The sequence below is a fragment of the Haliotis rubra genome, unplaced genomic scaffold (assembly GCF_003918875.1).
Source record: "Haliotis rubra isolate DU_JTF1 unplaced genomic scaffold, ASM391887v1 Scf3, whole genome shotgun sequence".
Taxonomy (NCBI): domain Eukaryota; kingdom Metazoa; phylum Mollusca; class Gastropoda; order Lepetellida; family Haliotidae; genus Haliotis; species Haliotis rubra.
Genome location: NW_025766968.1, coordinates 1,829,764 through 1,857,733, shown reverse-complemented (window position 1 = coordinate 1,857,733; position 27,970 = coordinate 1,829,764). Strand labels below are relative to the sequence as shown.

General features: G+C 41.7%; 1 protein-coding gene across 1 annotated transcript in view; it reads right to left on the bottom strand.

The window, feature by feature from the left end:
* Window positions 1-27,970, bottom strand: part of LOC124282503 (deleted in malignant brain tumors 1 protein-like) — a 102,452-nt gene that overhangs the window by 15,592 nt on the left and 58,890 nt on the right. Inside the window, 19 exon segments of the mRNA XM_046718512.1 lie at window positions 690-1,022; window positions 1,919-2,242; window positions 2,832-3,161; window positions 5,077-5,218; window positions 5,221-5,291; window positions 10,318-10,422; window positions 11,084-11,410; window positions 12,694-13,008; window positions 13,931-14,248; window positions 16,125-16,136; window positions 17,478-17,780; window positions 18,704-19,027; window positions 19,573-19,881; window positions 21,231-21,551; window positions 22,437-22,745; window positions 23,635-23,949; window positions 25,119-25,270; window positions 26,173-26,329; window positions 26,809-27,120. Coding sequence (XP_046574468.1) covers window positions 690-1,022; window positions 1,919-2,242; window positions 2,832-3,161; window positions 5,077-5,218; window positions 5,221-5,291; window positions 10,318-10,422; window positions 11,084-11,410; window positions 12,694-13,008; window positions 13,931-14,248; window positions 16,125-16,136; window positions 17,478-17,780; window positions 18,704-19,027; window positions 19,573-19,881; window positions 21,231-21,551; window positions 22,437-22,745; window positions 23,635-23,949; window positions 25,119-25,270; window positions 26,173-26,329; window positions 26,809-27,120 — 4,779 coding nt within the window.

Genomic DNA, 27,970 nt, shown 5'->3' with positions numbered 1-27,970 from the left:
GATGTTAAACATGATATTATGGGGAGGGATACAGCTCCTTTTCTTGCTCATAAAAATCAGTGAGTGATTCTTGTTTTTCACCATGTTTTTTTTCAATCGGAAATCCTTACACAAAGTTAACTTTTGATGGAATAATGCATGCTTGCTTGGGGACAGGAGAAGAAGGAAAACATTGGTATATAACTTGTTAAAATTGTACATCTTTTGTAACACATAAGAGAAATAGTTCATAGCTCTTTCCTAGTTAATTCATAGTCCATGAATCAAGTCAAAAAAAAGCATCCCTTATGACCTTTGAGGAAACCACTCTTACAGTGCTCTAAGCATATATATTTGTGTAGAGGTTAGTTCTTCTTCTTCTTCATCATCATCATCATCATCATAATCATCAGTAGTTGTTGGTTGGTTGGTTTGTTGTTTAACGTCACACTCAGCAATATTCCAGCTATATGGCGAAGGTCTGTAAATAATCAAGTCTGGACCAGACAAACCAGTGGTCAACATCATGAGCATCGTTCTACGCAATTGGGATACGATGACATGTGTCAACCAAGTCAGCGAGCCTGACCACTCAATCCCGCTATCGCCTCTTATGACAAGCATGGGTTACTGAAGATTCTAACCTGGATCTTCACGGGTACAACAATAGTTGTAGTCACAGTAGTAGTGATAGTATTAGTAGTACTCACTGTCATTAACAAACTCCTGTGGGTTGTCTGAACACACCACTGAGGCGTACATCTTGCTCACACAGTCTTCTGTAATCATACACTCGGATATTGACTCCTCCTCTCCCGTACATCGCAGAGTCATGTTGGTGATGATGTCTTTGTTGTAGGAGTTGGTGTTGCCATAGGCGGAGCAGCAGATAGAACGGCCATCCTTGAAACCCAGACTCTGGCACACGACGCGGGCAGACATGTCGTTGAAGCCGGTGTCACAGACGTAATGCCAGTCTCCCCTTTGGTTCCACAGCACACCGCCATGTTGAATTGACCGTCCCACACCTGTGCTCAGCTTCACTGGAAATGTATATATGAAAATGATGATGATGATGATGATGATGATAGAGTTGAGGTGCAGAGAGCTTTAAACTTACGTTTACAGCAACTCGTCATAATGTTTGTATGCATGTATGCATAGGTGTGGATGGATGGATGTGTGTGATGTGTGTGTGTGTGTGTGTGTGCGCGCACATGTATGTGTGTGATAATGTATAACATGCCACCATTTTAACACCGATACCCACATGTATACTGAACATGCCTTGTTTTCTGCTTTTGATGCCTGGCAGAGAAGCAAGTATATGTACCATCTTTATCTTCTTTTGGTTTGACATGGCCACTACACCATTTGCTGGTTTTACAACCAGTGTCATCAGAACATATCAACAAACTCCTTCAGTGGAAAACTGTTGCCTCTATGACTGACTACAATCTTGACAAAACCATGACAAAAGAACTCATAATTCATGTTCATTCTTGATAAAACTGACAATATGCAATGATCAAGTACAGTAACCGTTGTATCACTAAGTTTTCACAATATCTGAAAATGACTGTAAAGATAAATAAAGCCACAACAAATTGTTTTGTTCATCAGAACTGCCTTAAGTGTATTCCCCTGTTTTGTGTTTTGGGGTGTGTATGGAGGTTTAAGACCACATCAGTTCACGTCATCATCCTCAAGACAGAATTGCACAAGAAGCTTCAGCAATATGTTTGAACTCAAGAAAACACAGAACATCCTTCATTGGTAAACCATTTTCATTAAATCTTTTAATCATCTGATATGAAATTGGAAAACATTCTCGAGGAAGTTAAAGGAAAGATAAAATGAAAAGGGAATAAACAGAAGAAGAGTATTATTTTGCTACGTTTAAGTGCAAAATTCGAAAATGTTTTTTATCTCCACATACCTTTAGTGTAACAGAAGACACCAGCATCTCTGGTGTGGTCCAAGCAGGACCTTGATGTTGAAACGGCCCAACCCTCATGGGGGCACTGGTTGAGTGTTTTCTCACCACCATCACATCTCAGGTTCGACTCCCAGACCGGTCCTGTGGCTGTGTCATTGTAGGACCCGTAGAAAGGATCACCATCATCAAACCCGAGGTTCTTGCAGAACACCTTGGCCTCTCTTTTGTCCCAGTACCGGTCACAGAGTGACCCCCATTGTCCATCTACGGCCACCTCCACCCGACCCCATTGGTCACCCCCTGCTGACAGGCGGTAGAACAGTCCTGGAAAGACAAGGAGGAGTGAGTGAGTGAGTATGGTTCTATGTTGCTTTTAGCAATATTCCTGCAATATCATGATGGGGGACACCAGAAATGGGCTTCACACATTGTACCCATGTGTGGAATCGAACCCGGGTCTTCGGCATGACGAAGGAATGCTTTAACCTCCAGGATATCCTACCGCCCCAATATTACCAAAGCGGAATAAAACCAAACTGACACACTCACACTTGTTGGCTGTTGGCATCACGTCCGTCCACTCATCCTCAACAACAGCACTATATTAGAGTGTGCAAGTTATTTTGGTAAATGCTGTTTTCAATGTTAATTTATACTGATAACTGCTTGTCATCCAACTGGACATTTAGCAGATTCTTAACACTTTGGTGTAAGTCATGAGACTGGGTTTCATTCTGACCGACCAAGGATCCTAATCATGTCAAATCTTGAATTTATACCGACTCCTGCAAGATCTTAACAGCTTTGGGACACAAGATTTCACGGCAAAATGCTTAGACACAGACCTCAGCATCAAACTGATCAACTTTCACCTTACAGAATTATAGATGGAGTTTTACTTGAGTTTTGTTACCTTCATTGTTAAAGCAGAGTGCTCCACCGAAATGGCCGCTGGAACACTTTGTGACGTTTCCCCATCCAATGTGAGGGCAGTCCCTCAGTGAGGTCTCGTTGCCAGTGCAGTTGACTTGGGACGTCCAGTATGGGCCTGTGTAGTCGAAGTAGGAGAAGGAGGATCTGTAGTGGCTGTAGGCCACGCCTTTACTGTAGCCCAAGGTGCTGCAGACGACAGCTGCATCTGGGTCGTCCCAGTTGTCGCTGCAGACGCGACCTTCAACATTGGCGAATGTAAGGGCCACTTGGCCAGTGTACCGTGATCCTCCACTCAGGCTGATGGTGTAGTCTGTAGAGCAGAGATGGGGTCTTAGAATCAGAAGATATATACGATCGTTTGATCATGTGTTCAGCTGACTGTCTGATTACCACTTATTCAGCCTACTTACTGTTGACTACCAAATGTACAGCCGCCTTACAATTGGACTACCACATGTACGTCCTACTTACTATTGGACAACAACATTTGATTGGCACATGTTCAGCTGACTTTCAGTTTGACCACCATGTGTACTGCCTTCTTACTATTCGACAACAACATTTGATTGGCACATGTTCAGCTGACTTTCAGTTTGACCACCATGTGTACTGCCTTCTTACTATTTGACAACAACATTTGATTGGCACATGTTCAGCTGACTTTCAGTTTGACGACACCATTGGCACATGTACTGCCTTTTACTATTCGACAACAACATTTGATTGGCACATGTTCAGCTGACTTTCAGTTTGACCACCATGTGTACTGCCTTCTTACTATTCGACAACAACATTTGATTGGCACATGTTCAGCTGACTTTCAGTTTGACTACCATGTGTACTGCCTTCTTACTTATTTGACAACAACATTTGATTGGCACATGTTCAGCTGACTTTCAGTTTGACCACCATGTGTACTGCCCACTTACTATTCGACAACAACATTTGATTGGCACATGTTCAGCTGACTTTCAGTTTGACCACCATGTGTACTGCCTTCTTACTATTTGACAACAACATTTGATTGGCACATGTTCAGCTGACTTTCAGTTTGACTACCATGTGTACTGCCTTCTTACTATTCGACAACAACATTTGATTGGCACATGTTCAGCTGACTTTCAGTTTGACTACCATGTGTACTGCCTTCTTACTATTTGACAACAACATTAGATTGGCACATGTTCAGCTGACTTTCAGTTTGACTACCATGTGTACTGCCTTCTTACTATTTGACAACAACATTAGATTGGCACATGTTCAGCTGACTTTCAGTTTGACTACCACATGTACGTCCTACTTACTATTTGACAACAACATTTGATTGGCACATGTTCAGCTGACTTTCAGTTTGACTACCATGTGTACTGCCTTCTTACTATTTGACAACAACATTAGATTGGCACATGTTCAGCTGACTTTCAGTTTGACTACCATGTGTACTGCCTTCTTACTATTTGACAACAACATTAGATTGGCAAATGTTCAGCTGACTTTCAGTTTGACTACCACATGTACGTCCTACTTACTATTCGACAACAACATTTGATTGGCACATGTTCAGCTGACTTTCAGTTTGACTACCATGTGTACTGCCTTCTTACTATTCGACAACAACATTTGATTGGCACATGTTCAGCTGACTTTCAGATTGACCACCATGTGTACTGCCTTCTTACTATTCGACAACAACATTTGATTGGCACATGTTCAGCTGACTTTCAGTTTGACCACCATGTGTACTGCCTTCTTACTATTTGACAACAACATTTGATTGGCACATGTTCAGCTGACTTTCAGATTGACTACCATGTGTACTGCCCTCTTACTATTCAACAACAACATGTACTTACAGTCTTGACTATGTGTACAGCCTACTTACTGTTTGACCGTACCCGTGAAGGTCTGAGTTAGAATATTGATCTTCAGTAACCCATGCTTGTTGTAAGAGGCGACTAACAGGATCAGGGGGTCGGCCTCGCTGACTTGGTTGACACATGTCATCGGTTCCCAATTGCGCAGATCGATGCTCATGCTGTTGATCACTGGACTCGATTATTCATAGACTGCCGCCATATAGCTGGAACATTGCTGAGTGCAGTGTAAAACTAGACTCACTCACTCACTACTGTTTGACCACCTCATGTACTTAATGTTTGACCACCTCATGTACTTACTGTTTGACCACCTCATGTACTTAATGTTTGACCACCTCATGTACTTACTGTTTGACAGAGTGTCGTTGTAGCAGGCCACTGAGGCGTAGTTCTGTCTGTAGCAGAGTGAGGTACGCTGACGAGAGGAGAACTTGCATTCTCGTATTGAATTCTCTTTGCCTGTACACCGGAGGTCAGCTATACGGCGTCGTCAAAGTTGAAGCCGTAGGGGTTGCAACAGAGAGCCAGTCCTCCAGTCATCCCCAGTTCCCGGCATATCACAGCTGTGGACATATGAACAACACACAGTAACTGTGTAGTCCTTCTCATAACCAGTGCTGACACAATACAGCCTTAGATTATAATATTCATAGATCATAAGTTTTAATTATGTTTAATCATTTTAGTTTCAAGATTACACAATTGCTTGTTGAAATACAGGACAAAATACAGTCAGGCCTCGTTAATACGAACACTTTGGTTTTTTAAAAAAAACGTTCGGATAGTGAAACGTTCGGACTGCTGAAACCACAGTATATGCACCGAGTTACTTCCCCTTGATACAACTACAATTTAAATAAAATTGTTTTTGAATGAAAATGCAAGTTTACATTTATAACGTCCAGATAAACCACGAAAGAAGCAAAAACTATGGCGATTTTTTTTCCATTTGTGACATGTCATAACATGCCTGTGCCTTTTTCTTTTATATTTTCATTTTTACGTCATCAGAAAATTATTATAAAAAGATTTCTTAAATAATATGTATGGTCGCCTATTTCCCGATATCTGTGGCTTTCCGCTCGGTAACATGACATAACAACGGAAAATACCTCCGTTTTCGGAGCGTCGTATGAATAACATGGGAGGCGAATCGTTTGATGTCGGGTATCATGTGAAAGCTCTGACCATCAACAACATCACTAAACCATATTGCCGAGAGTATTTCCACAGTTGTAAGAAGCGATTTTATTGGATAAAAATTGGTTTCTAATGACGCTTTTTCGCTACAGTCTGCTATAAGGGTCGTGATTGGTCAAAATCAGACACGTGACCCAAGGCAGCCAATCATATTACGGCAATGGATACCGTCCTCGTAAACGAAAACTTTTAGATTTAGACGAAAGTTTGGGGTAAAATAATGCTCTTTTGAACATATTAAGCAAGAAATCGCTACCTATACGTAAATTATGGAACTTATTGGACGTATCGTGCTAGGTTATGACCTGTGACAAAAATGCTTCATGTATATATTTTGTTTATTTTATTCATTAGGTTATTCTATTTATTTAATGAATTCCTCGAAACATCGTTAATTTTAATTCGTGTTGAAACGGTACCGAGCATATATTTCTGGATTGAAGTCTTTCCCAAAACAGCGTGGTCGTCGAAATTTCCCTATCACTTCTGATAAAGGGATCAAAGGGATGAGTCGCTAAGTCGCTAAACAAACAACATGTCACTTTGGGTGGACCAGTCAGCAGCGCAGTCAACTTCAATCGTTCGGATTAACGCAGCTGTTTACAACTTAATTAGTCCAATCCGTTCCGACTGACCAGCGTTCGGAGGCGGAAACTGAATCTTCGGACTAACGAGGTGTCAGTTATATACAATATATAGGGAGATGATTTGGTGCCCAGTGAGTAGCGTTCGGAAGTCGGTGGATTCGGATTAACGAGGACCGGATTACCGCGGCCTGACTGTAATCATGCATATGCAATAATCATACGAATAAATAGCAATGAAATGTAAGAAACAGTTATGTAATGATACAACTAACCCTGATAAGATACGTATCACACCACTTTGTTCAAGATACAATAGATATTGGGATACTTAATTTGTAGTAATTTTACTTGAATTTCAATTTTCATGGGACACTATCTCAAAACATCCTGAGTATCAGACTTCTTATTTGAAAATATTAATGTCTCATATCAAACATTTCTTTATCTCAGGTAAAACTGAAAACAAAACAAGTGCATCAGAATTTAAGTCTTACAAGTTTATGTGATGTACAATGTATATATAGCATAAATTAACTTTGATAAATTTTTATTATCAATACATACTTTAAAGGTCACATAAACCCTAGGGGGTACAAATACATAAATCACTAACTGGCATCGTTATAAATGAAACCCCGTCATTAAAACTACTCATTTCGACCTTTAATTGACTTAAATCGACCTTTTTGACAACAGTGCACAATTCTCACCCGCGAACGAAATTTCAACCAATCAGAGCGGAGCCTCTGTGACGCCATATGAGGAATAGCTTTGAGGGTCGATGCAGAATTCATCTACATTTTAGGGGTTAAATTATCTTGTTTACAGGCTTGTATAAACCTGAAATCGTGACAATTGTTGTGGAAAATGAAAGCTATATGTTCTCACAATCTACTGTCATTTAATTTTGTCTCCTGCTTTGCCTAGTTTCCGAAGTTACAACTTGTTTTCATAGACGATTCTATCAAAATCGATTGGTGTCGTTAGGCCCTATTTGTATAATGACTGATCTAAATTGATCCCATTTCTGTGTTTTTACCTCGATATTTAATCATGTCATGTAAAAATCTGTTTGTATTCTCAAAACAGTGTCGGCCCATAAGTTTTCACATGCAATACAGCAATTAATACTCCCTTGTTGTAACCCGTGTTAGGTGGTATAAACCCTACATGTTATTTGTCATCATTCACTTGATGGTCAGTTAATGAATTTATAACAGGTATAATTAGTGGTAACACACTTTAGATTACCCGACAAAGGTTCCCATTTGGCATTTCTTTGTGTCTGGAGTAAATATTCAACATTATAAACATCGATCAAAGGATTAACCGATAACACGCTGATTGATTAATTACTTTTATCTTACACAGCGGAATTGTCAAAAGGTAGGGTTTATGTATGTAGATTTACTAAACTATACTGAATACACTCTGTCGTGGTCGGTGTCTGGCGTAAAACAACGTCCTTCTTTCAAAGGATTAACCGGCAATACATTGATTGATTGCCCATTATTGGCTAACTAAATTACTGTTTTAAAGAAAAGGCGGACATTATGCAATTAGTTGCCAGGTGTGCTATCTTGGGTGACCAATGAGACTATACACCAATACCTGAAAAGATTTTATCACTTTTTCGTATATTAAACTGTTAAAAGACACATCATTTGGAACAGTTTGTGGATATTGATGGATACATTCCTCTAACAAGGTAATGGCCTGATATTGTTCCTATAACTTTAATCTGTTTTAATTTTAATATATTTGCATTTTGTTTTTATTCATTTGTCGTAGCATTCAACAGAATCATTGTTTTCTAGCGTGAAGTGTAATGAGACAGACAACATGCACTAGGGTGTGTGTGCGAATTATGATTCACATTGGCAAACTATACAATGTCTAGATATTACAGTTCTGTTATAAATTCACTATAAGTATCAGCAGATCGTCTGCTTTTTATTTAGTTTCAAAATGCATACAAGTATGATAATAAACTAATTAGGATTATAAGACCAAATATAAAGACATACATTGACTAGTATCTACATACTGGTGAGTGGACATTAACCATGGGAATGTAGCAAGACATTTATCGCAAGAGTATTGTGACTTCGACCCCCACCTCGCTTCGTGGAAGAAATCGTTATGTTATAAGTTGTGTCATGCAAAATCCGTTTGGTTATGATTCCAATACATATTTAACTACTGGTAGAAAGTAATCTTGATTTTCTAACTTGATGAAAACAAACTATAATCTCATTAATTCTAACAGATTTTTATTTTTAAAAATGGCGGCGCCCTGTCGCTAACATCCGCCAGTCTGAGGATAAATGGTATTTAGGTTTGTTTTCACCGAAGTTACTAAAATCAAAACAACTTTCTACTGGTAGTAAAATATGTATTTTATTGATGGCCAATAGGATTTTGCATGACATAGCGTTATAACATAACAATTTCTCGTGGCAGCGAGGTGGGTGTGAATATAATACTACTTACAATATTATTGTTACTTCGACCACAACCTCACTTCCGAGGAAGAAATCGTTATGTTACGAAGTTGTGTCATAGAAAATCTTTATGGTCATCAATCATATGCATATTTTACTACAACTAGTAAGTAGTTTTGATTCTTTAACTTCCGTGAAGCGATCATCTGAACACAAGTAAGATATCGCTTCAGGCTTCCACAACGCGCTTCAAGACTCACAAACATAACCCATTTAGCAATTTAACTGCGGGTCCTGTGGAAATCTGTGCATGGGGACACCATCGCCCGACCCCTAGGAGCAATTGACTGACAAAGCAACGATTCGGCATGTCGCCGTTGATGTCGAGAAATCACCAAAATGATGAGCGTGCTACACATTTTCTATACAACTAACTGAAAATCGTTCCTCATATGACGTCACTGCAGTGCTCTGGCGACAGAGTTACGTAACCTGTCTGCGGTTTCGTTGGCGGGCGAGAGTGAAGCAGGCGACTTTTTGGCCACTTTTAATCGCTCGGTATTAACTAACCACAAGTTTTTAAAGAATAAATTTGGTGTTCCGCATAAGACTAACCACAAATCTCTCATATGTAATGGTTAAAAGAGTAACAAAAAACAAAGTTTATTGGTTCTTTAACAAAATTATTTTAATAACTTCTTACATCAGCATTAGATAACACACTAGTGTTGGGAATTGGTTAAAATCTCATAATTGATGATTGGTTCATTACTACCGATCAATCATCGAAAATAATTGGTTAGCATCATTTATGAAATTTGTTAATGCACATAAAAATAAGGAAAAAAAACATGTAGTTCTTTGGGGTTGTTTTTGGCAAAATTTTACATCTTTAAAGGATGACTAGTATCTTAGGAACATAAATTTCTTGGAATCTTTAAGATAAATTCAATCATGATTTGAAACGAGCTTGTAGTGCTTACGAAATATAACAGACAAAACCAACCATGTGAAAAATATTGTTAATGAAAACAAGTGTTCCAGAATTGTTTGTGTTCGATTATGAGAAAACATGATCGATTGCTTGGTCGTTTAGTCACTACGACCAATCTTCAATTATTTCAATTAATCGGACCACCACTATAACACACGTTGTTATATCAACACACCACAACATTTTAAAGTATTTACTGAATGGTCAACATCTTCAGCAAATTTCAAGCCATCTTAATTCATTGAAGCTCAGGTGCTATGTAATATTGCTTTGCTTTGACCTTGGTGGTAAATTTGGTACACTCAAACACTACGACATTCAATTTCTGTGGAAGTGACAATATGACAGGAATGGTAGTACTCACTTGCGTCTCGGTTATCGAAATCCTTAGAGCATATGGCACCCCACACTCCATTGTTGTAGACTTTGACGATACCATTGGTCTTGCTGTCTCCGCGTTCTATTCGGACTGGAAAATAGAACATATCTCTCGAGCATTAAACACATGTAACACAACCTTAGATAGTATGTAGCACATTTATGGGGCGCCTTTACACACATAATGTAGCTCACACAGAACATAGTTCACATTCATTACGTTGTGTAAAAACAAAGTAGCTCACACATATTGTCCAGCTTACATATCATACATTTCTCAAACGTTACATAACTTGAACACTTATTGTAGATCACCATACAACCTTTATATCAATTTCAACTTTCCATTTTCCACTCCTTCCACAGCTCACACACATTGTACCTGTCATATACTGTGTAACTTACACACAATACACAAATTTGCACACACTGTGTGTAGCCCATACATATCATGCAGTTTACACACATTACGCAGTTTCTACATCCCGTGCAGCTTGTATATATCGCTTAAAACTTTGGAGAATTTACACATCCAATGTAGCTGACACACAATGCCTAGATCACAGATCAGAATACATAAATCAGAATCCGAAAAGTTTTTCGCTTTTTCAACATGTTAATTTCATCTGATAACAAACTTTACATTTTCAACCACGGCAGTACCACTCCAGCAAAATTAACTGCATTCAAATACCTGAAGAGACAAACTGTGACAGCCATCTTACATGTCAAGATATAACACATTGCCATACCTCCTCTGAAGCAGCTGACTGATACGGCAAACGTCGCAGGGATGTATCTGTTTCTCTCTGGGTCCCACACCACCTGACACTGGTGCACTGCGGCCTCGGAGCCTGTGCAGTTGACGTAGGAGGCTAAGATGTTGCCCCTGAGGCTGGAGGAGGATGGGGAGCGCCACAACACCTGGCCTGCCACCATGCCGATGCTGCGACAGAAGACGCTGGCATCCTTGTCGTCAAACTCCAGACGGGAAATGTAGCCCCACTGACCGTTAATATTAAGCTGGGCGATCCCTTTGTCTCCAACTGACCCTGGAGCCATCCTGTACTGAACACCCTCTGAAACAGACGATGTAAATGGTTTGAGTTTCGAATATCTGGCTATGACTTTTCACATTACAAAATGACTGAGAAAGGCGTGGTGACCACTGATGGATTCTGACACAAATGAAGCACAACCAGGAAGATACGGTTAGGTCTGATCTTCAGCAACCTATGCTTGGCCTGAGGTGAGGTGAGGTGAGGTGAGGTGAAATTGGGTTTTACGTCGCGCTGGAGAATATTTCGCTCATATGACGACGTGCATGCGTGTGTATGTGTAGGTGCGGCTGCTTGTACTAGCCAGACTGAAGCTGGTTTTATAGTGCTAGCCCACTGAGATACCATGCCGCAGTGAAGCATGAATACCCCACTCAGACACATTATACTGACTCCGAGCCGACCAGTCCTTGTTGAACCCATTAATGCCGAGCGCCAGGCAGGGACCAGCAAGTACCATATTTTAACGTCTTTTGGTATGACGCGGTCGGTGATCGAACCCGCGACCTTCCGCTCTCTGGGCAGACGCTCTAACCACTACACCACGGAGGCGGTCTGCTTGACCTGAGAGGTGATTGACAGAAAATACTACACCATAGAGATTTTGACTTGGTTATACATTTTCATATAACGCTATATATCAATAGAACAGAGGTCAAGTTAACAAGGTTTCATTCATTGGCTTTATAGTTTTAACTTTCAACTTAAGTAAGACATGTTATGCCATAGATGACAGATTGGTTTGTTTCTTTTTAGCAACAACACCTAAACAGAACTGCAAATGGGATGTGACCTAAATCTGTCTTGAGCAGTATTTCTCCAACAGTGTGTCAGCGCGACCATGCAGATCTTACATGTTTTAAAACATCATAGAATTGTGTAGAAAAACTACATATTTATTTCCTTACACTGGGATATGTTTTCATACACAAAACATATTGGAGCTAAAAGGGATGTATGAAGTTTTCTCGAATTTGAGACAAGTTGAATGACAACATTACACTACTGTGAATAAGGACAGTCATAACGGTTCCTCGGCGTTTTTTGTAAGAGGCAGCTAACACGGACTGGTGATCAGGCTCATTGATGTGGGTGATGCAGGTCATCGTAACTATGATTGTTCATGAGGTCAGTCACTGGATTGTATGGTCAAGACACTAGATAATTACAGTCCGCCACCATATTGCTGGAATATTGCTGAGCGCGGCATTGAACAACAAACATGGAAATAAAACCATAAAGTAAATACCGAATACATAAATTTGAATTAACCAGGATCTCTGAAGTTGGATTCCACAGCTTACCTCCTGAGTTGCTACACAACACAGCTGCCCCAGCCCTGGACTCAGCACATCCGTGATGTGTGTCGAAGTCATCCCGGCTGCAATCATTGAAGTTGGTATCGTCGTCTCTGCAGACCACGTTCCCCATAATGATGGGCATGCCAAGGGGGATAGCTGAGCCCGGAATCGCAACACCTCCGACATATCCCAGTTGTCGACATGCAGAAATGGCTTCAGTATCATTCCAGCTCTCTCCACAAATGGCTCCCCAGATGCCATATCGGCTGACATTCACCATGCCTGTGAACCCATTCTTTGGCAGGCTGATTTTAAGAACTGGAACAAAAAACTGGTTATGAGTGAGTTGAAAAAGTAAGCAAACCCTTTTTTCATAATTATAAGGAATCTCCAACAAACTGACTGACTGAGTTTGCTTTTACGCCGCTTTTAGCAATATTCCAGCAACATCACGGCGGGGGACACCAGAAATGGGCTTCACACATTGTGCCCATGTGGGGATTCGAACCCGGGTCTTCGGCGTGACGAGCCAACGCTTTAACCATTAGGCTACCCCACCGCCCATCTCCAACAAAAGAGTTCATTGTATGATTCCGACTATATCATCGGCAAATGTGTTTGAACCACGGTAAAATGATACCAGGTGCTCACGAAACGTGAGTATATCCTGCCAAACTTGTGGCATCTATCACAAAGCCATGCAAAGGCAAGTCAAGTATTCACCTGAAACAACATGGAAGCATATGGTACAAGTAATAACGGCTCATGAACATGTTCACTCTGTAACTGGAACAGTGGAGCCCAATTTTTCAGCATTCAAAATTTGTTTCAATTCTAATCCTTTTTCTTTTTGTGTACGTCTGAAAACAATCAACAGGAACATGATGACAAACTAACATTGGAGTACATTCAAATGATGTAATGGAATGTACATTTTTAACTCAAATACATGTATGTATAGCTTGGAAAAACTGAACTGCCATACTCTGCCAAGTGAGCTAGTGAGAGAGTATGGTTTTAAGCTGTTTTTAACAATATTTGAGCAATAGTACAGAGGGTAACCCAGGTATTATTCTTCTTGTGCTTCTTGGGAAATCAAACTAGGGCCTTTGGTGTTATAAGCTACCACCTTAACCACTGGACTAAAACTCTGCCTCTGGGCAAAGCATGTTTGAAGTTTCCAGGCAAACCAATTGGATTCGGAGTATCTTTCTAACACACAACCTTTCTAGGAACTTACCTTCAGAGAGTTCAGTAGTGCTGCATGCCACGGACACGTAACTGGCACATTCCCCAGTCGGGGCTATGGTACAGTTGGCTAGCATCTGCTCATGACCTTCACATGTGATCCTGGTGACCTTAGGATCCATGGACCTCGGAAGGTTCCCCAGAGCGGAACAGCACTGTCTCTTTCCTTTGTTGTAGCCCATCTGATGACACGCTACCTCCGCTGAATTATCGTTGAAGCCGTTGTCACACACTGAAGCCCAGGTCCCGTTGAGCTTAATTTCAAGTCGGCCGTAATCTGTGCGTCCGTTGATGTCTCCAGATAGACGCACTGGACAAATGGAAAAAACATGGGTGAAGTGAACTGGGGTTTAATGTTTCATTCAAGATTATTGCACATGTACAGCAATGTGCATGCATGTCTGTGTGTCTGGCTGCATGTACCATCTTTGGTGTCACTTAATGCCAAGCACTGGCTGGCATGAAACAACAAGTACCATCTTTGGTTTGAACTGATGACCCTGAGCTAGCCAGTCCTTGTTCTGTTCCCTTTATGCCAAGCACCAAGCACTAGACAGGGAAGCAACAAGTACCATCTTTGGTTTGAACTGATGACCCTGTGCTAGCCAGTCCTTGTTCTGTTCCCTTTATGCCAAGCACCAAGCACTAGACAGGGAAACAACAAGTACCATCTTTGGTTTGAACTGATGACCCTGTGCTGGCCAGTCCTTGTTCTGTTCCCTTCATGCCAAGCACCAAGCACTAGACAGGGAAACAACAAGTTTACATCTCTTGGTTTGACCAGACCAATGATCAAAACCTAGACTTTCTGCTCTCGAGGCAGACTCACGTTTCACTTCGTTGCAAACTATTTGGTCCACAAATAAATTGAAATAAAGAGAAATGGGGTTTAACTTTATGTTCAAGGTTATTCCACTAACATAGCAACCAGTATGCAAGTGTGTTCACTTGTACTAGTCAGGACTAACATTGTCTATACAGTACCAGCTCACACAGATACCATGCTGCAGTTTAACCTGGATACCCTACTCAGACATACTAAACTGACCTTGAGTTAGCCAGTCTTGTTTTTATAATGCTTAATGCAAAACAGTGAAACAAGAAGTAACATCTTTAAAGTCTTTTTTGCAACAGATGCTGTCCATTATAGGCAGTCTGGAGGCTGCGATAGGGTGTATATTGAATACAAAAGGTGTATAATAAATGTGTGGAGTTCACACTAGGTACTACAGTGCATAAGTGAGTTTTTAGTCCTCAGGAGTGAGTGAGTGAGTTGGGCTTTATGACGTTCTAGCAATATCACGCTGGGGGACACCTGAAATGGGCTTCACACATTGTGCCCATGAGGGGAATCGAACCCGGGTCTTCAGTTTGACGCGTGAACGCCTTAACCTCCAGGCTACCCCAGCGCCCCCTAGTCCTCAGGAGATAATACCACCACTAAGTACTGCTAGCTATAGAATATCAGACGAAGAAGTGGTTTGAGAGGTTTATATAAGATTGTTTGAGGTTCTACTTTATTAGCTTTGAATAGAATTGCAGTTACTTCAATGCTTGTAAGATATATCTTTAGAGCTTAAACGGTTACAAGATGCTATATTGAAAACCTACAGGGCATGGTGCATAAAGATACAGGATTTTAATTGCAGAGAGAAGGGATTTGAACTCATAATGAACGAAATGGCAGCTAAGGGACACAATTCTACAGTGAACTGTGTCACCTTATACCACAGTGCCACCTGTGCACTCTTTATGAGAGTTGATGATGAGATTAGTTCTTCAGAAAAGACACATTTGAAAAGGGGAGCAAGGCATTAAAAGACTGCTGTATGTGAGGAAACAGAAATGGCATATTTCAACAGTGATCAGGCTACAATAAGAGTTCTCACTGGATACAACAACAGCAACAACAGCAACAACAACAACAGCAACAACATTGTCGTTACATGGTAGTTTTTTTCAATCTGAGTTTCCAAAGAGCTCTTTTGGCTTTACATTGTTTTTGGCACTTGTTAATTTTCTGGACATACTGTACTTATTATAGTAATCATTCATGATCAACAGGGGACCAAAAATGTTGTTTATGAAAAATGATTAAACGTTAATCAAAGGTGAAAATTAATTTGTTGTTGTATCGAAGCTACTAGAGGCATGGAGAAAATACAACATGTTGACTTGAAACTCACCTGGGATTGTACCTGTTTAAACGTAATGGGTAACACACACTTCAACTTAATAACGAAAGCAAAGTATGATCTAAAATCAAATAAACATCAAAGTAATGAGCTGAATGAGCTAAACAAGTCTTTGGTGGGTGAGTGCATGTTCCTTAAGTCTGTAGTGAACAATGTTTCAGTTACCGTAAATTACCGTAGATAAGCCGACCCCCTCACTTGAGCCTTAAAATCAGTATCAAAATGGTATGTTTCGTACATAAGCTGACCCCATTGCGATGGGGTGCTAATTACAGACAACTCAAACCAGGCAAACTTCCAGGCAGGTGTAAACTGTAAGACCGTCCTGATGTTTCGGACTTTCCGTAGATAAGCCAACCCCCTTCTGCAGACTGCTTCTGTTTTGGTCCTCAAAATTTGGCTTATCTATGGTAATATACTATTCACACTTTGCTAAGGATCAAATCATGGATTCAACAGAAAACTATGATGTGGGGTCAAATTTGGTTTAAATATCTAAGCATATTGTTAGCATGGATCCTAGGTTTCAGTATGTCACTGCATCTTGTGGATCCCATACCTGCTATTGACAGGTGTTGTTTATTTGTCAATGACTCGTTCCATGATTTGCAAAATGGTTGATTGGTGCCATGAAAACCATTCTTATTGTTACTCATGTATCAAGTGCATAAGGTTAGATTTAAGTGGTTGTTTGCCTAAAGAGGGGTTACCATATCATTATTTATCCAGTTTTCAAATTATAAATCAATGTTTAAGTAAAGTTGTGAATTATTGTGATCCTTATCAAAGTGTGAGTAGAGTACATGGTACATCACGCTGGACTATGACTAATTGATACAGGACCAGGAAAGAAATCTTCCCTATTACTGCCTTGCCGAATATACTATTCAACATATGCTAAGGATATTCTGACAGTGGGCCATAGCTGTGAATTATACTGACTGACTGAGTGAGTTTGGTTTTACGCCGCTTTAAGCCATATTCCAGCAACATCACGGCGGGGGACACCAGAAATGGACTTCACACATTGTACCAATGTGGGGAATCGAACCCAGGTCTTCGGCGTGATGAGCCAACGCTTTAACCACTAGGCTACCCCACCGCCCCCTGTGAAATATAAACATGGACATGGTGTCATACAAATCGTATCCCATGTTGCCATGCAACTGGAGCATGTTTTGCTCAACTGTGACAGTTAATGTAAGTAAGTACACGACTCCAGTACTCCACTTGCAGTCCATAATGAAATCGCCCAGTATCCTTCTAAAATGTTAAGTTATCATGTTGGTATTTGACAAATAATGTAAACCAGAGTACGATCCAACTGTCCTGACATGTTCTTACCAGTGGAGTGGCACTGTATAACGGCGTCGTACAGGTGTGATTTACACAAGTCGTCGTCCTCACCGAAGCCTGTCAAGGGGCAGTCGAAGATACTGCTCTCATTCCCAACACAGTCTAACTGGTTGATCCACACGGGACCTACAGTCTTCCCCCGACTTCCGGCTTTACCCGCGATGCCTGATGGATGATTCATGTCCTTGCAGATCAGGCCAGCAACGTTGTCATCAACGTTGATACCGCAAATGCTGCCCCATGTTCCGTTGATGTTCACTTCCACGCGACCCTCGAGGCGTGTAGCCCGCCCTCAATACGGAACCGTGGTTTAGCAATACCTGAATCATTTGATACTGTGATAGAGATATGGAGGAACATGACTTGAAGATATATATATATATTTATTATATGGAGCTGACAAACCTAGAAATATAGTTGGGTGGACAGAATTTGAACCCATGATAATGAGTTTCAGTTGTGACCAGGGGACATAACTCTGCTCAGCGAGTTGAAGTGCCTAAGATGACAGCCACCTGTGCCTTAAGTGAGTGAGCGAGTATGGTTTTACGCCGTTTTTAAGCAATATTCCAGCAATATTGCTGCGGGGTACACCAGAAATGGGCTTCACACATTGTACCCATGTGGGGAATTGAACCCAGGTCTTCAGCGTGACAAGCGAATGCTTTAACCACTAGGCTACCCCACCGCCCCTCCCTAAGGGAAGCAGAGAACAGTGTATAGTTCAAGTATAGTCACTGGAGAAGAGGATATTGCAATATTTCATCAATCTGTAAATAATCAAGTCAGCAAACTAGTGGTTGACAGCATGTGCAACAGTCCATGCCAACCACAAAATGATGCTACACATCATTTAAAAGCACACCTTGTCACCATGCTTTAGTTTGCACTTAGGGGGACACATATGCACACACACACAATCACCCCCCTAGTCATAAATTATGATCGGTCCCTTACAATAGGCACAGGGGACCTTGTCGCACACCATGACAATGGGGACATATGGTAAGATTCACACCTGCCTCTGTGAGCTTGTGAACTGGTATTTATGCCAATTTGAACAATTTCCCAGGAAAATCAGAGCAACGGGTTATTGGGGAAGAGGCGGGGGGAGATATCAGATAGGTTCTTCAAACATTGTCCCCATGCATGGAGTCAAACCAGTGTTAACACTCAACCCATCAGGCTATCTCACCATCCCAAACACATCTCACCTGGGGATCTATAACAAAAGGCTGCTGCATCTGATCCTCTGTCACAAGGGTTAATCTGATTCCACGTGATCCCGGGGCACGTCTCCAGGAGGTTTTCTTCACCTGTGCAATTCAGGTTAGTCATCCACCTTAATTCCTTCACGAAACTCCGCCTGTTGTTGTTAATTCGTTTGTAGGAAAATCCACCATTGGTCATTCCGATCTCTCTGCACACGACCTTGGCATCATTGTCGTCGAATCCGTTGGGACATATAAGTCCATCGTGGCTGAAGTGGCGGAGGACCACTCTGCCGGTTGTCCCGTTGTCGAGCTTCACGATGTATGCTGTTTCAAACAATGGAGACAGGTGTCTTTATAAACTGAATGAGGTTTCAAGTCCTGAAGTGTCACCTTTACTCATAAATGGTTCAAATATATAACAGAAACATTTTGAAGACAATGATCACATTTCGCAAAGCTAAAAACTAACATTCAAATTGATGTTTGGCAGTCATAATTCATTTCATTTCACAGACACAATATGTACACCTAAAAACATCTTAGACAACATTAATATTATTTAAATCATTTGAGTGGACTAATCACTTGGTACCTTAAGTGATTTTTTTTTGCAAGAAAACTATTTAAATAATTCATAATCAAATTGTTAAACAACAGGGCAAATAATGGTTGGCAAATGCAAGGCATCTTCAAGATACCTTATTGAATGTTGTTGCTGCTACAAGGCAGTTAAAGAATTTTGCAAAACAAAATTGTTAATTGTTCTCACAGGGGCTAGTAACGCTAAAAACTGCTATCAAGTTATATACTGTCACATACAGGGTCTTAGTATTATATATAGCGTTACAAGCCATTGTGATTGTACTCACCATTTGATGTATCAGTGACATTGGAGCAGACGACAGATGCGTAATGGTTGGAGCTGCATTGCGAGGTCTTGGTATGCGAACAGTCCATCACAGATGCTTCTTCTCCAGTACACTTGAGGTCGCCTATAGCAATGGACTTGCCCATATCACCAAAGGCAGAACAGCAAAGAGCCTTTCCGTCTGGGTAGCCCATCTGACGACAGGCGACCTTGGCCTCTGTGTCTGTGAATCCCGCCGAGCAGACAAGGCCGTAGGAGTAGCCTGTCCAAATCTCCAGTCCACCAAATTGTGGTTTCGGTTCGAGGCGCACTGTGAATTGTAGAATTGTATTACATGAGTTATTAAGTGGAAGGGACTTTACACCATATGGCAATATTCGATGGGGGACAGCAGATATTCCTTCACACAGCTGTATCCATGTTTGAATTCAAACCTTTCTATCTGGGTGACAAGCAAAGACATTAACAGCTAGGCTATCCCATTGGAGACAAGCATACATAGTCTTGAATTGACATCAAGCATACATTTTACGTCAGCTTCAAATCAAAACTGCAAGCCAACATTTTAGTCACTTGACTACCCCACAGGCCATGTTCAGAATTAAACAAGAGTCATCATCAGATGACAAATCTCCCCACAAATTGGAAAGAACAAATCATCTGACAGTTACAAGTCCAACTTGTTTTTTTAGACTAAGTCCAAATCGTTTCCATGGAAACTGAGAAAAATAAAAATGCCAAAAATCTGTAAATAGCGTAAGGCACCACTTTGGGTTCTGCCTCGATTATCTGGCAGGTTTTGTTGAAAGATATGAAACAGTTTTCGAGTTGTGCCCACCCCTCCCTTTTGAGACTAAGTCTGAATCGTTTCCATGCAAACCGAGAAAACTAAAAACGCCAAAAATCTGTAAATAGCAAAAAAAGGCACCACTTCAGTTACTGTTTGATATATCTAACAATTTTTGCAAAAAAAAAATATTAAACGGTTTTTGAGTTATGCTCCTGAAACGAAGCCCACCCCTCCCTTTTGAGACTAAGTCCAAAACGTTTCCATGGAAACCGAGAAAAAGAAAAATGACAAAAATCTGTAAATAGCAAAATGCACCACTTTAGATTCTATTTGATATATCTACCAATTTTGTTTAAAATTATTGAACGGTTTTTTAGTTATGTTCCGGAAACGATTACGGACGGACGGCCAAACAGACGGACGAGGCATTCACTATATCCCCTCGCATTATATGCCGAGTGGGGGATAAAAATGGTATTTGGCGTAATGACTGACCAGGAAATCCGGTGACTTATTTTGTTAGAAATGATGAACGCCGTCGGGAACACCTATCAACAAAACCACACATGACTGTCGGTGCCCTCTCACAGCCTGCGTCAGTTGCTGTGATCAATTCTAATCCGGATTTCCTAAGGGCGGTCTTATGTTTGTTGTCGAAGACAGGTTTTTCGGTGACGAGAAAACGTTTCATAGCTTCAAGATAGGCTCCCCCACCCTTCACAAATCACTGTAGCAATAGAAAGTATTCGTTAAGCTCATAAATTCGGGTTAGTCATAGTCATCTCTGCCGATTCCATTGTACGATTCTGACTATAATGAGCTAATATTTATGAATTATTAGCTCGTAGTGTTGACTAAGGGTAACTCACCCCTTGGGAAGCAGTAGACCCCTGCATCGTTGTCGTGGTCGTGGCAGTAGCCGGCGCTGTTGTTCCAGCCACGGTTCGGACAGGTGTAGATCGACTTGTCATTAATGCGGCAGCGCATCTCATCCATGTACACAGGTCCAGAGCCACGCCCATACCTGGACTGAGCGTAAGCGATACCTTCCACAAAGCCCAGTTGGCGGCAAAGTGCGCGTGCGTCGTATCTTGACCAGACATAGTCACAAATTGTGCCCCATACGCCGTCATAAGAAATCTCCACCCGCCCGAAGTTCTTGCCTCCATCGGCCAATCTCACCTGAATACCTACAAAAAGCCAGCCAAATCTCAGAGCAGAAGTTTAGCCGTATTCCAGCAATGTCGCGAATAGTACTACCTAAATGGGATTCACACAAACAATATTTTGCCGTCAGTCGGAAATGAGAATACAAACCAGTGAGTGAGTTTAGTTTCACGCCGCACTCAGCAATATTCCAGCTATATGGCGGCGGTCTATAAATAATCCGAGTCTGGACCAGACAATCCAGTTATCAACAGCATGAGCAATCAACATCAGCGAGCCTGATCACCCGATCCCGTTAGTCGCCTCTTACAACAAGCATGGGTTCTGAAGATCAATTCTAACCCGGACCTTCACGGGTAGAATACAAACGAATACTACCAAATTGACCCAACTATGTTCTCGTACCAAATATGTGACTATACAGTAGAACAGACTGTAACAATGTTTTTAATACTGAGCATTAATTTAACCAATTTAGGCAAACAGAATCAACGTAATTTGTTGAGTGAGTGAAAAGGAAATACGATGTTTTGAACAGTTATTAAAAATATAATCACGATGTGTCAAGGGTTGGACAAATCACATCCTCTTTGGTGACGCCAAAGCACAAGTGTATGTACTGGAAGACCATGGAGCATAATAGAGTTGAATATGGGATTCGAACCCGGAATCAGCGCCATGATCCCGACCCAACTAAGTGAATTCCATTGACATGATCAAAGAGGGTCATAAGTTACGACATTTCAAATACAATGTCCAATGTAAAGATTCAAAAAGACTTAGCCACACTTCACCTTCCGGGAAAACCTAGTGGGTAGCAGGCGAGTTGATTTCATCGAGCGCATCCTTGATCAACAAAGGGACTCAACTCTACTTGTCCCATTTATATAATGAAGCACCACACTTACCTGTTGATTTGTAACACAAAACCCCAGCCGATGTCGCGGAGTTCCTGCAAGATCTGGACACAGTATCGTTCTTCACGCAGTCAACAATGGAAGCCTCGCTCCCTGTGCAGTTGACCTCAGAGTACCAAACCAGCTCGAATGAGCTATTCCGAGGGGTCCCGTAAGCTACACCCCCGGCATAGCCCGACTGTTTGCACAGAATATTGGCATCCACGTCACTCCAGCCTTCCTCGCAAATAGTTCCATTCAGGCCATACCGCTCAACGATCACACGACCATTGAAGCCATTGTGTATATGGTATTTGGTTCCTGAATCAGCAAAGTATATATCCGGTCAACGTATTTGTACAAAAATTAAACAAATTCGTGTATGTGGTCATATAATAGAGTTTAGGTAAAAAAAAAAACCCACCCCCCCCCACTCCTTATATTATGACAAAATGCCCCGTATAATAATATACAATTCCTTAATGACCTTTCGGTACCTAATCCTTTAACCGTTGTTAAAATATACTGATACTCATTAAATCAGCCTGTCACTGAATTAATGCTAGTTCCGATCCTCAGTCATTATGCATCGAGGTATTATATGAGAAGAACAATATGCAGCAAACGACAACACAAAGATTGTCACTGTCAATCACTGGATTCATTGGTTCGGGAACTATTATTTCCAGATCGCCAGAGTGCTGGAATATTATTGATTACGGCTTTATAAAACAACAACAACAACAACATAACCAAGATTGTCGACTTGCATTTTCAGACGTTTCAGCCCTAGCACCAATGTCTTGATTTACAGTATGGACAATGTGTTCACATTGTCTAAATGTCAGCCAATTCATGATGATGTACTAACATTAAATTACTGCTTTAAGTTGTATTTGCGAACATCACTAGGCAGTATAATGCAGGAGAAACTTTGAAAGGGACACGTGTGAGTGAATATGTTTTTTACGCCGCTTTTAGCAATATTCCAGCAATATGGACTTGAACTCGGGAACAATCTTCGTCGTGACAATCGAATGACTAGGCTTCCCCATTGCCACTAAAGCTGCCGATATTTTCATATTGGTGACTGGTTTGTTGTTTAAATAATACGTGATAATAATAATAAGTGAACCGATGTTTTTGTGTATTTTCATATTTCTATGTGATACTTCTGAATGACTATCAAACCTCCCAGTGTCAGACTCACCTGCTTGTTGTGAGTCCGAGAAGCAGATGACCTTCGCCTGACCAACACTGTACGGACACTGTCCCTTGGTGTATTTGCAGTTTGCCAGACTGCTCTCGTCACCATTGCACTCGACGTTGGTGATGTAGTTGGGGTTGTAGGTGGCCCGGAACGTCCTCAATATCTTCGACCTGGAGAAGCCCAGACTCGTACAGGCAACATCCGCATCTACCTGGTCGAAGGAGTCCGCACACACCATGTGCCATCGGCTTCCTATCAACATGCTGATCCTGCCCATCGCCATTGACTGATTCACTGACCCTCCCGTGACACGCACTGAAACATGGCGTGGATAGGCTATACCACTCAATATATCTTAAAGAACATCTGAGTCTGAGTGTTATAGTTAATCTTTCTCGATAATCATAATAGTAGTATATATTTATATAGCGCACATATCCAAGCTCAAGGCGCTGGTATTCTTTCCCTTGGACGTCAATCTCAACGGCACATAGTATTATCAATCTCAACACCCTGGGGATCATACAACTCTTGCAGCCACTAGGCGCACCGAGTTATTGCGGCTTTCTCATCCTTACGAGGTACCCATTCACAGCTGGGTGGACTGGGATGTTTACTGCACGTTGCTGTACCCGCAACTAGGTGTTTGCACGTATTCATGTGACCACCATCTGGTCATATACCAACGGATTCGTGGGTTCTTTTAAGAGCACAGGGTTGTGTACTGTACACTAGGGGGTTGTGTACTGTACACTAGAGGTTGTGACAAAACTGAAAGAGTCTGCACACAAAGTTGACTCCAAGGTTTTTACACCCGGTCACAGGTGGGCTCGATCCCGACACCTCAAGCTCGCTGGATCACTAGCCTGGCGCTTTAGCCAGCTCGCCCAGCTCGCCCACCGCGCCCCCAGATTAACTAGAGTAATGTGAGAGGTATTAGTAATATTCCAGCAATATCACGTCGAGGGACAGCAGAAATGGGTTTCACACATTGTGCCCATGTGGGGAATCGAACCCCACATCGGTGTAACGAGCTAACGCTTTAATCATTAGGCTACCCCATATCGCCCTAGTGAATAATGGATGAGTCTGATTTAATCCTGCTTTGAACAATATTTCAGTTACATCACGGTTTGTCTGCTTGATGTGGGAGAAAATCCCGAAGTATGCTGGTGTTAGATGTTTACCACTTTTGCAATATTCATCAGCACAGGTATTGCGCTGACAAATCTTGCAAAATAAAGAGACTGAATGTGGGATTCGAACCCACAAGATAGTTTTCTGGTGTGCACAATGGACAAAACTCTGCACAGCGCGGCGTTTTTGACGACTGGGGTACATACAGTGACCTTGAAACGGCAAAACAAGAGACTCTCGCGCAGCCAAATAAAGTAAACTATCAATCTAGATTAACATTCCACAGTCTCGGGATGAATGGCGTGTTCAAGGAAGTCAAAAGGATGAGAACCTGTTATATTGCTTACCGTCTCTGAAGCAGAAGGCGCCCGCATCCTGGACACACGGCTCGTCGTTGATGACGTTCTTCCAGCCGGAGTTGGTGCAGCGGAACAAAGACGGCTCGTTGCCGAAACATCGGAGCTGAGTCATGTACACCGATCCTCTGCCCTTGGGGTATCTAAAACAGGAGATAAACAATTATCTGTGAGTCAGCTGAATGAAACGAAGAAGCACATCACTGCGAGTAGGCTTCATGAGGGAGTGAATGAGTTTAGTTTTACGCCGCACTCAGCAATATTTCAGCCATATGGCGGCGGTCTGTAAATAATCGAGTCTGGACCAGACAATCCAGTGATCAACAGCATGAACATCGATCTGCGCAATTGGGAACCGATGACATGTGTCAACCAAGTCAGCTAGCCTGACCACCCGATCCCGTTAGTCGCCTCTTACGACAAGCATAGTCGCCTTTTGTGGCAAGCATGGGTTGCTGAAGACCTATTCTACCCCGGACCTTCACAAGTCGTAGGCTTCATGAGGGAGGAGAGCTACAGGTACAGGCTCTAGTTGTTTACGAGCACAATATGAACAGAAACACATTCAGCGGATCCTGGCACGAATAAGGGATATAAAAACCTGCAAATAATTCAGTATGGGCAGTGTACACCGTCGACTGGCTGTACGATGAATGTTTTTATTTTGATAATGCCACACTCAGCAATATCCCAGCTATATGGCGGCGGTCTGTAAATAATCGACTCTGGACCAGACAATCCAGTGATCTTCCAGCAATGAGATGGCATGTTCTGAAAACGGATTCACACAATATTCCCATGTGGGGAATCGAACTCGGGTCTTCCTGTGACAAGCTGACGTTGTAACCGCATGGCTACCCTACAGGCCCGTTGGTTGTGCGAAATCATTTTTTCACGTACGAAGACAAACAATCAGGATTCAGCATTGTAACCAACCAATCCACATTTTAATCGGCTTTAATGATTAACATGCTAGGGAAAACATTCAAACGCGTCTTTTCGACACAAATAAGGATCAAGTAACGATGTCGTGAGTTTTACTCACTTCAGAGCGACGCCGTCGTTGAAGCCGAGTTGCGAACATGCCACTGTGGCATCATTGTCGTCCCAGAGCTTGCCACAAATCCGCCCAGCCTCGCCGTTGATGATAACTTCGAGGCGGCCATGCTTACCTCCCTTTGGTGAGAACTGAAGCCTTGGAGCTGAGGTCAACAGATATTGCAATTAATTTCTAAACTAGTAACTGAAACGCTTTGGGGACCTCAAACCATACCTTTCCTTCAGGAAAAAGCCGACTCTACGAAAGGACTCGCGAACTCATTGCAAACTAAGGCTTATCCTGCATGATACGTCTGAGCGAAACATGTTGACCAATACGATATCTCTCCCTTTTAAGTCATTAGTATGAGCAATAATCCGCACTTCTTTAGTACAACACACAATCGCCATGTTTACTGGCTGTAGCCACCCAAACTTCGTTAATCTGTCATTTGAGTTTTGTTTTACGCCGCACTCAGCAATATTCCAGCTATATCACGGACAGGCGCGTAGCAAGCCAATTATTTCGCGTAAGCCCGATTCTTAGACTTGCATGGGCTGCATTGGGTATATTTGTTTCAGGGTCTGTATGACAGACTACTGGCGACCGTATACTTATGAATCTCCACACATCATCACGCACCTTCTCCACTGTAGCACAACACTCCACCAGCTTGAAGCGATGTGCAGAGTTCCTGTCCTTTAGGACAATCCTCCAGTTTGCTCTCGCTGCCAACACAGTTGATCTCGCTGATGAAGAACGGCCCTGGATAGTTTCCAGCATATCTGTAAGCTATTCCTCCCTTGTGACCGAGCTCCTTACACGTGACGTTGGCGTCATTGTCATCCCAGTATTTGTCGCACACGTAACCCCATGTTTGATGCTTGAATACTCGAAGTCTCCCAGAGGCCTGATCGGTTTCTATGTTCCCGCCCTCAAGCTTATACTCTTCGCCTGTGGGTTATATAAGATTCATGAATATTTTTTTAAAGCCGCAATCGGCGTGTGGGTATTTATTGTATAAATATATAACAATGGTGCTACATGAACCTCATATCACGGATCACTGTAACTTCGTTATAACAGGTATTCGAGAAAATGATGGCCAAAACCTTCATGAACACTTGTCCAGGTCGCCGGGAAAGATTTCCGCCCGTAACCCCCGCTTTGTTTTTAGCATTATATGTCTAAGAATAGATTGTTTATATAAAAAAACCCAACACTAACCCTAACCCCTCGAAATAATCCTAATTAATAGAATACAATTCAAGCGGGGGTTACGGGCGGAACTCTTACCGGTCGCCGTTTAGATGACTCTGAAAGAATATTAAATGCCCGCGTACGTGGATTGTCAAAGGGTCGACCCTGGACCAGACAAAAACAGTGATACAGGGAATTAGCAAAGTTTGACGTAATCGTAATTTATATAAATAAGAAACGTGGCTTATCTCCCTTTGATGAAGACGTAACTGGTAAATCTCGGAAGAGAGACAGCGTGACGGGAAACAATATTTGTTTTAAGGTTCTTGTTTAGTGGATCATGTTTACTTATTCATTGAATTATGGTAACGATGTCTGGAACTATGTTAAACATGCTTCAAAGTTACGTAGAATTTTAATTGAATCATATCCAATAAATCCAATATATCTCAAACATCTGCAACTTTCGGGTACCGATGCATTGAATCATGATGTAAATATGTCACGAACCATGTCAAGTACATCTCAGACATTCAACTCAGGCTGAATTATTTACTAAATCATGTTCAATATATCATGAAACTCTGATGTTTGTTAAACATGT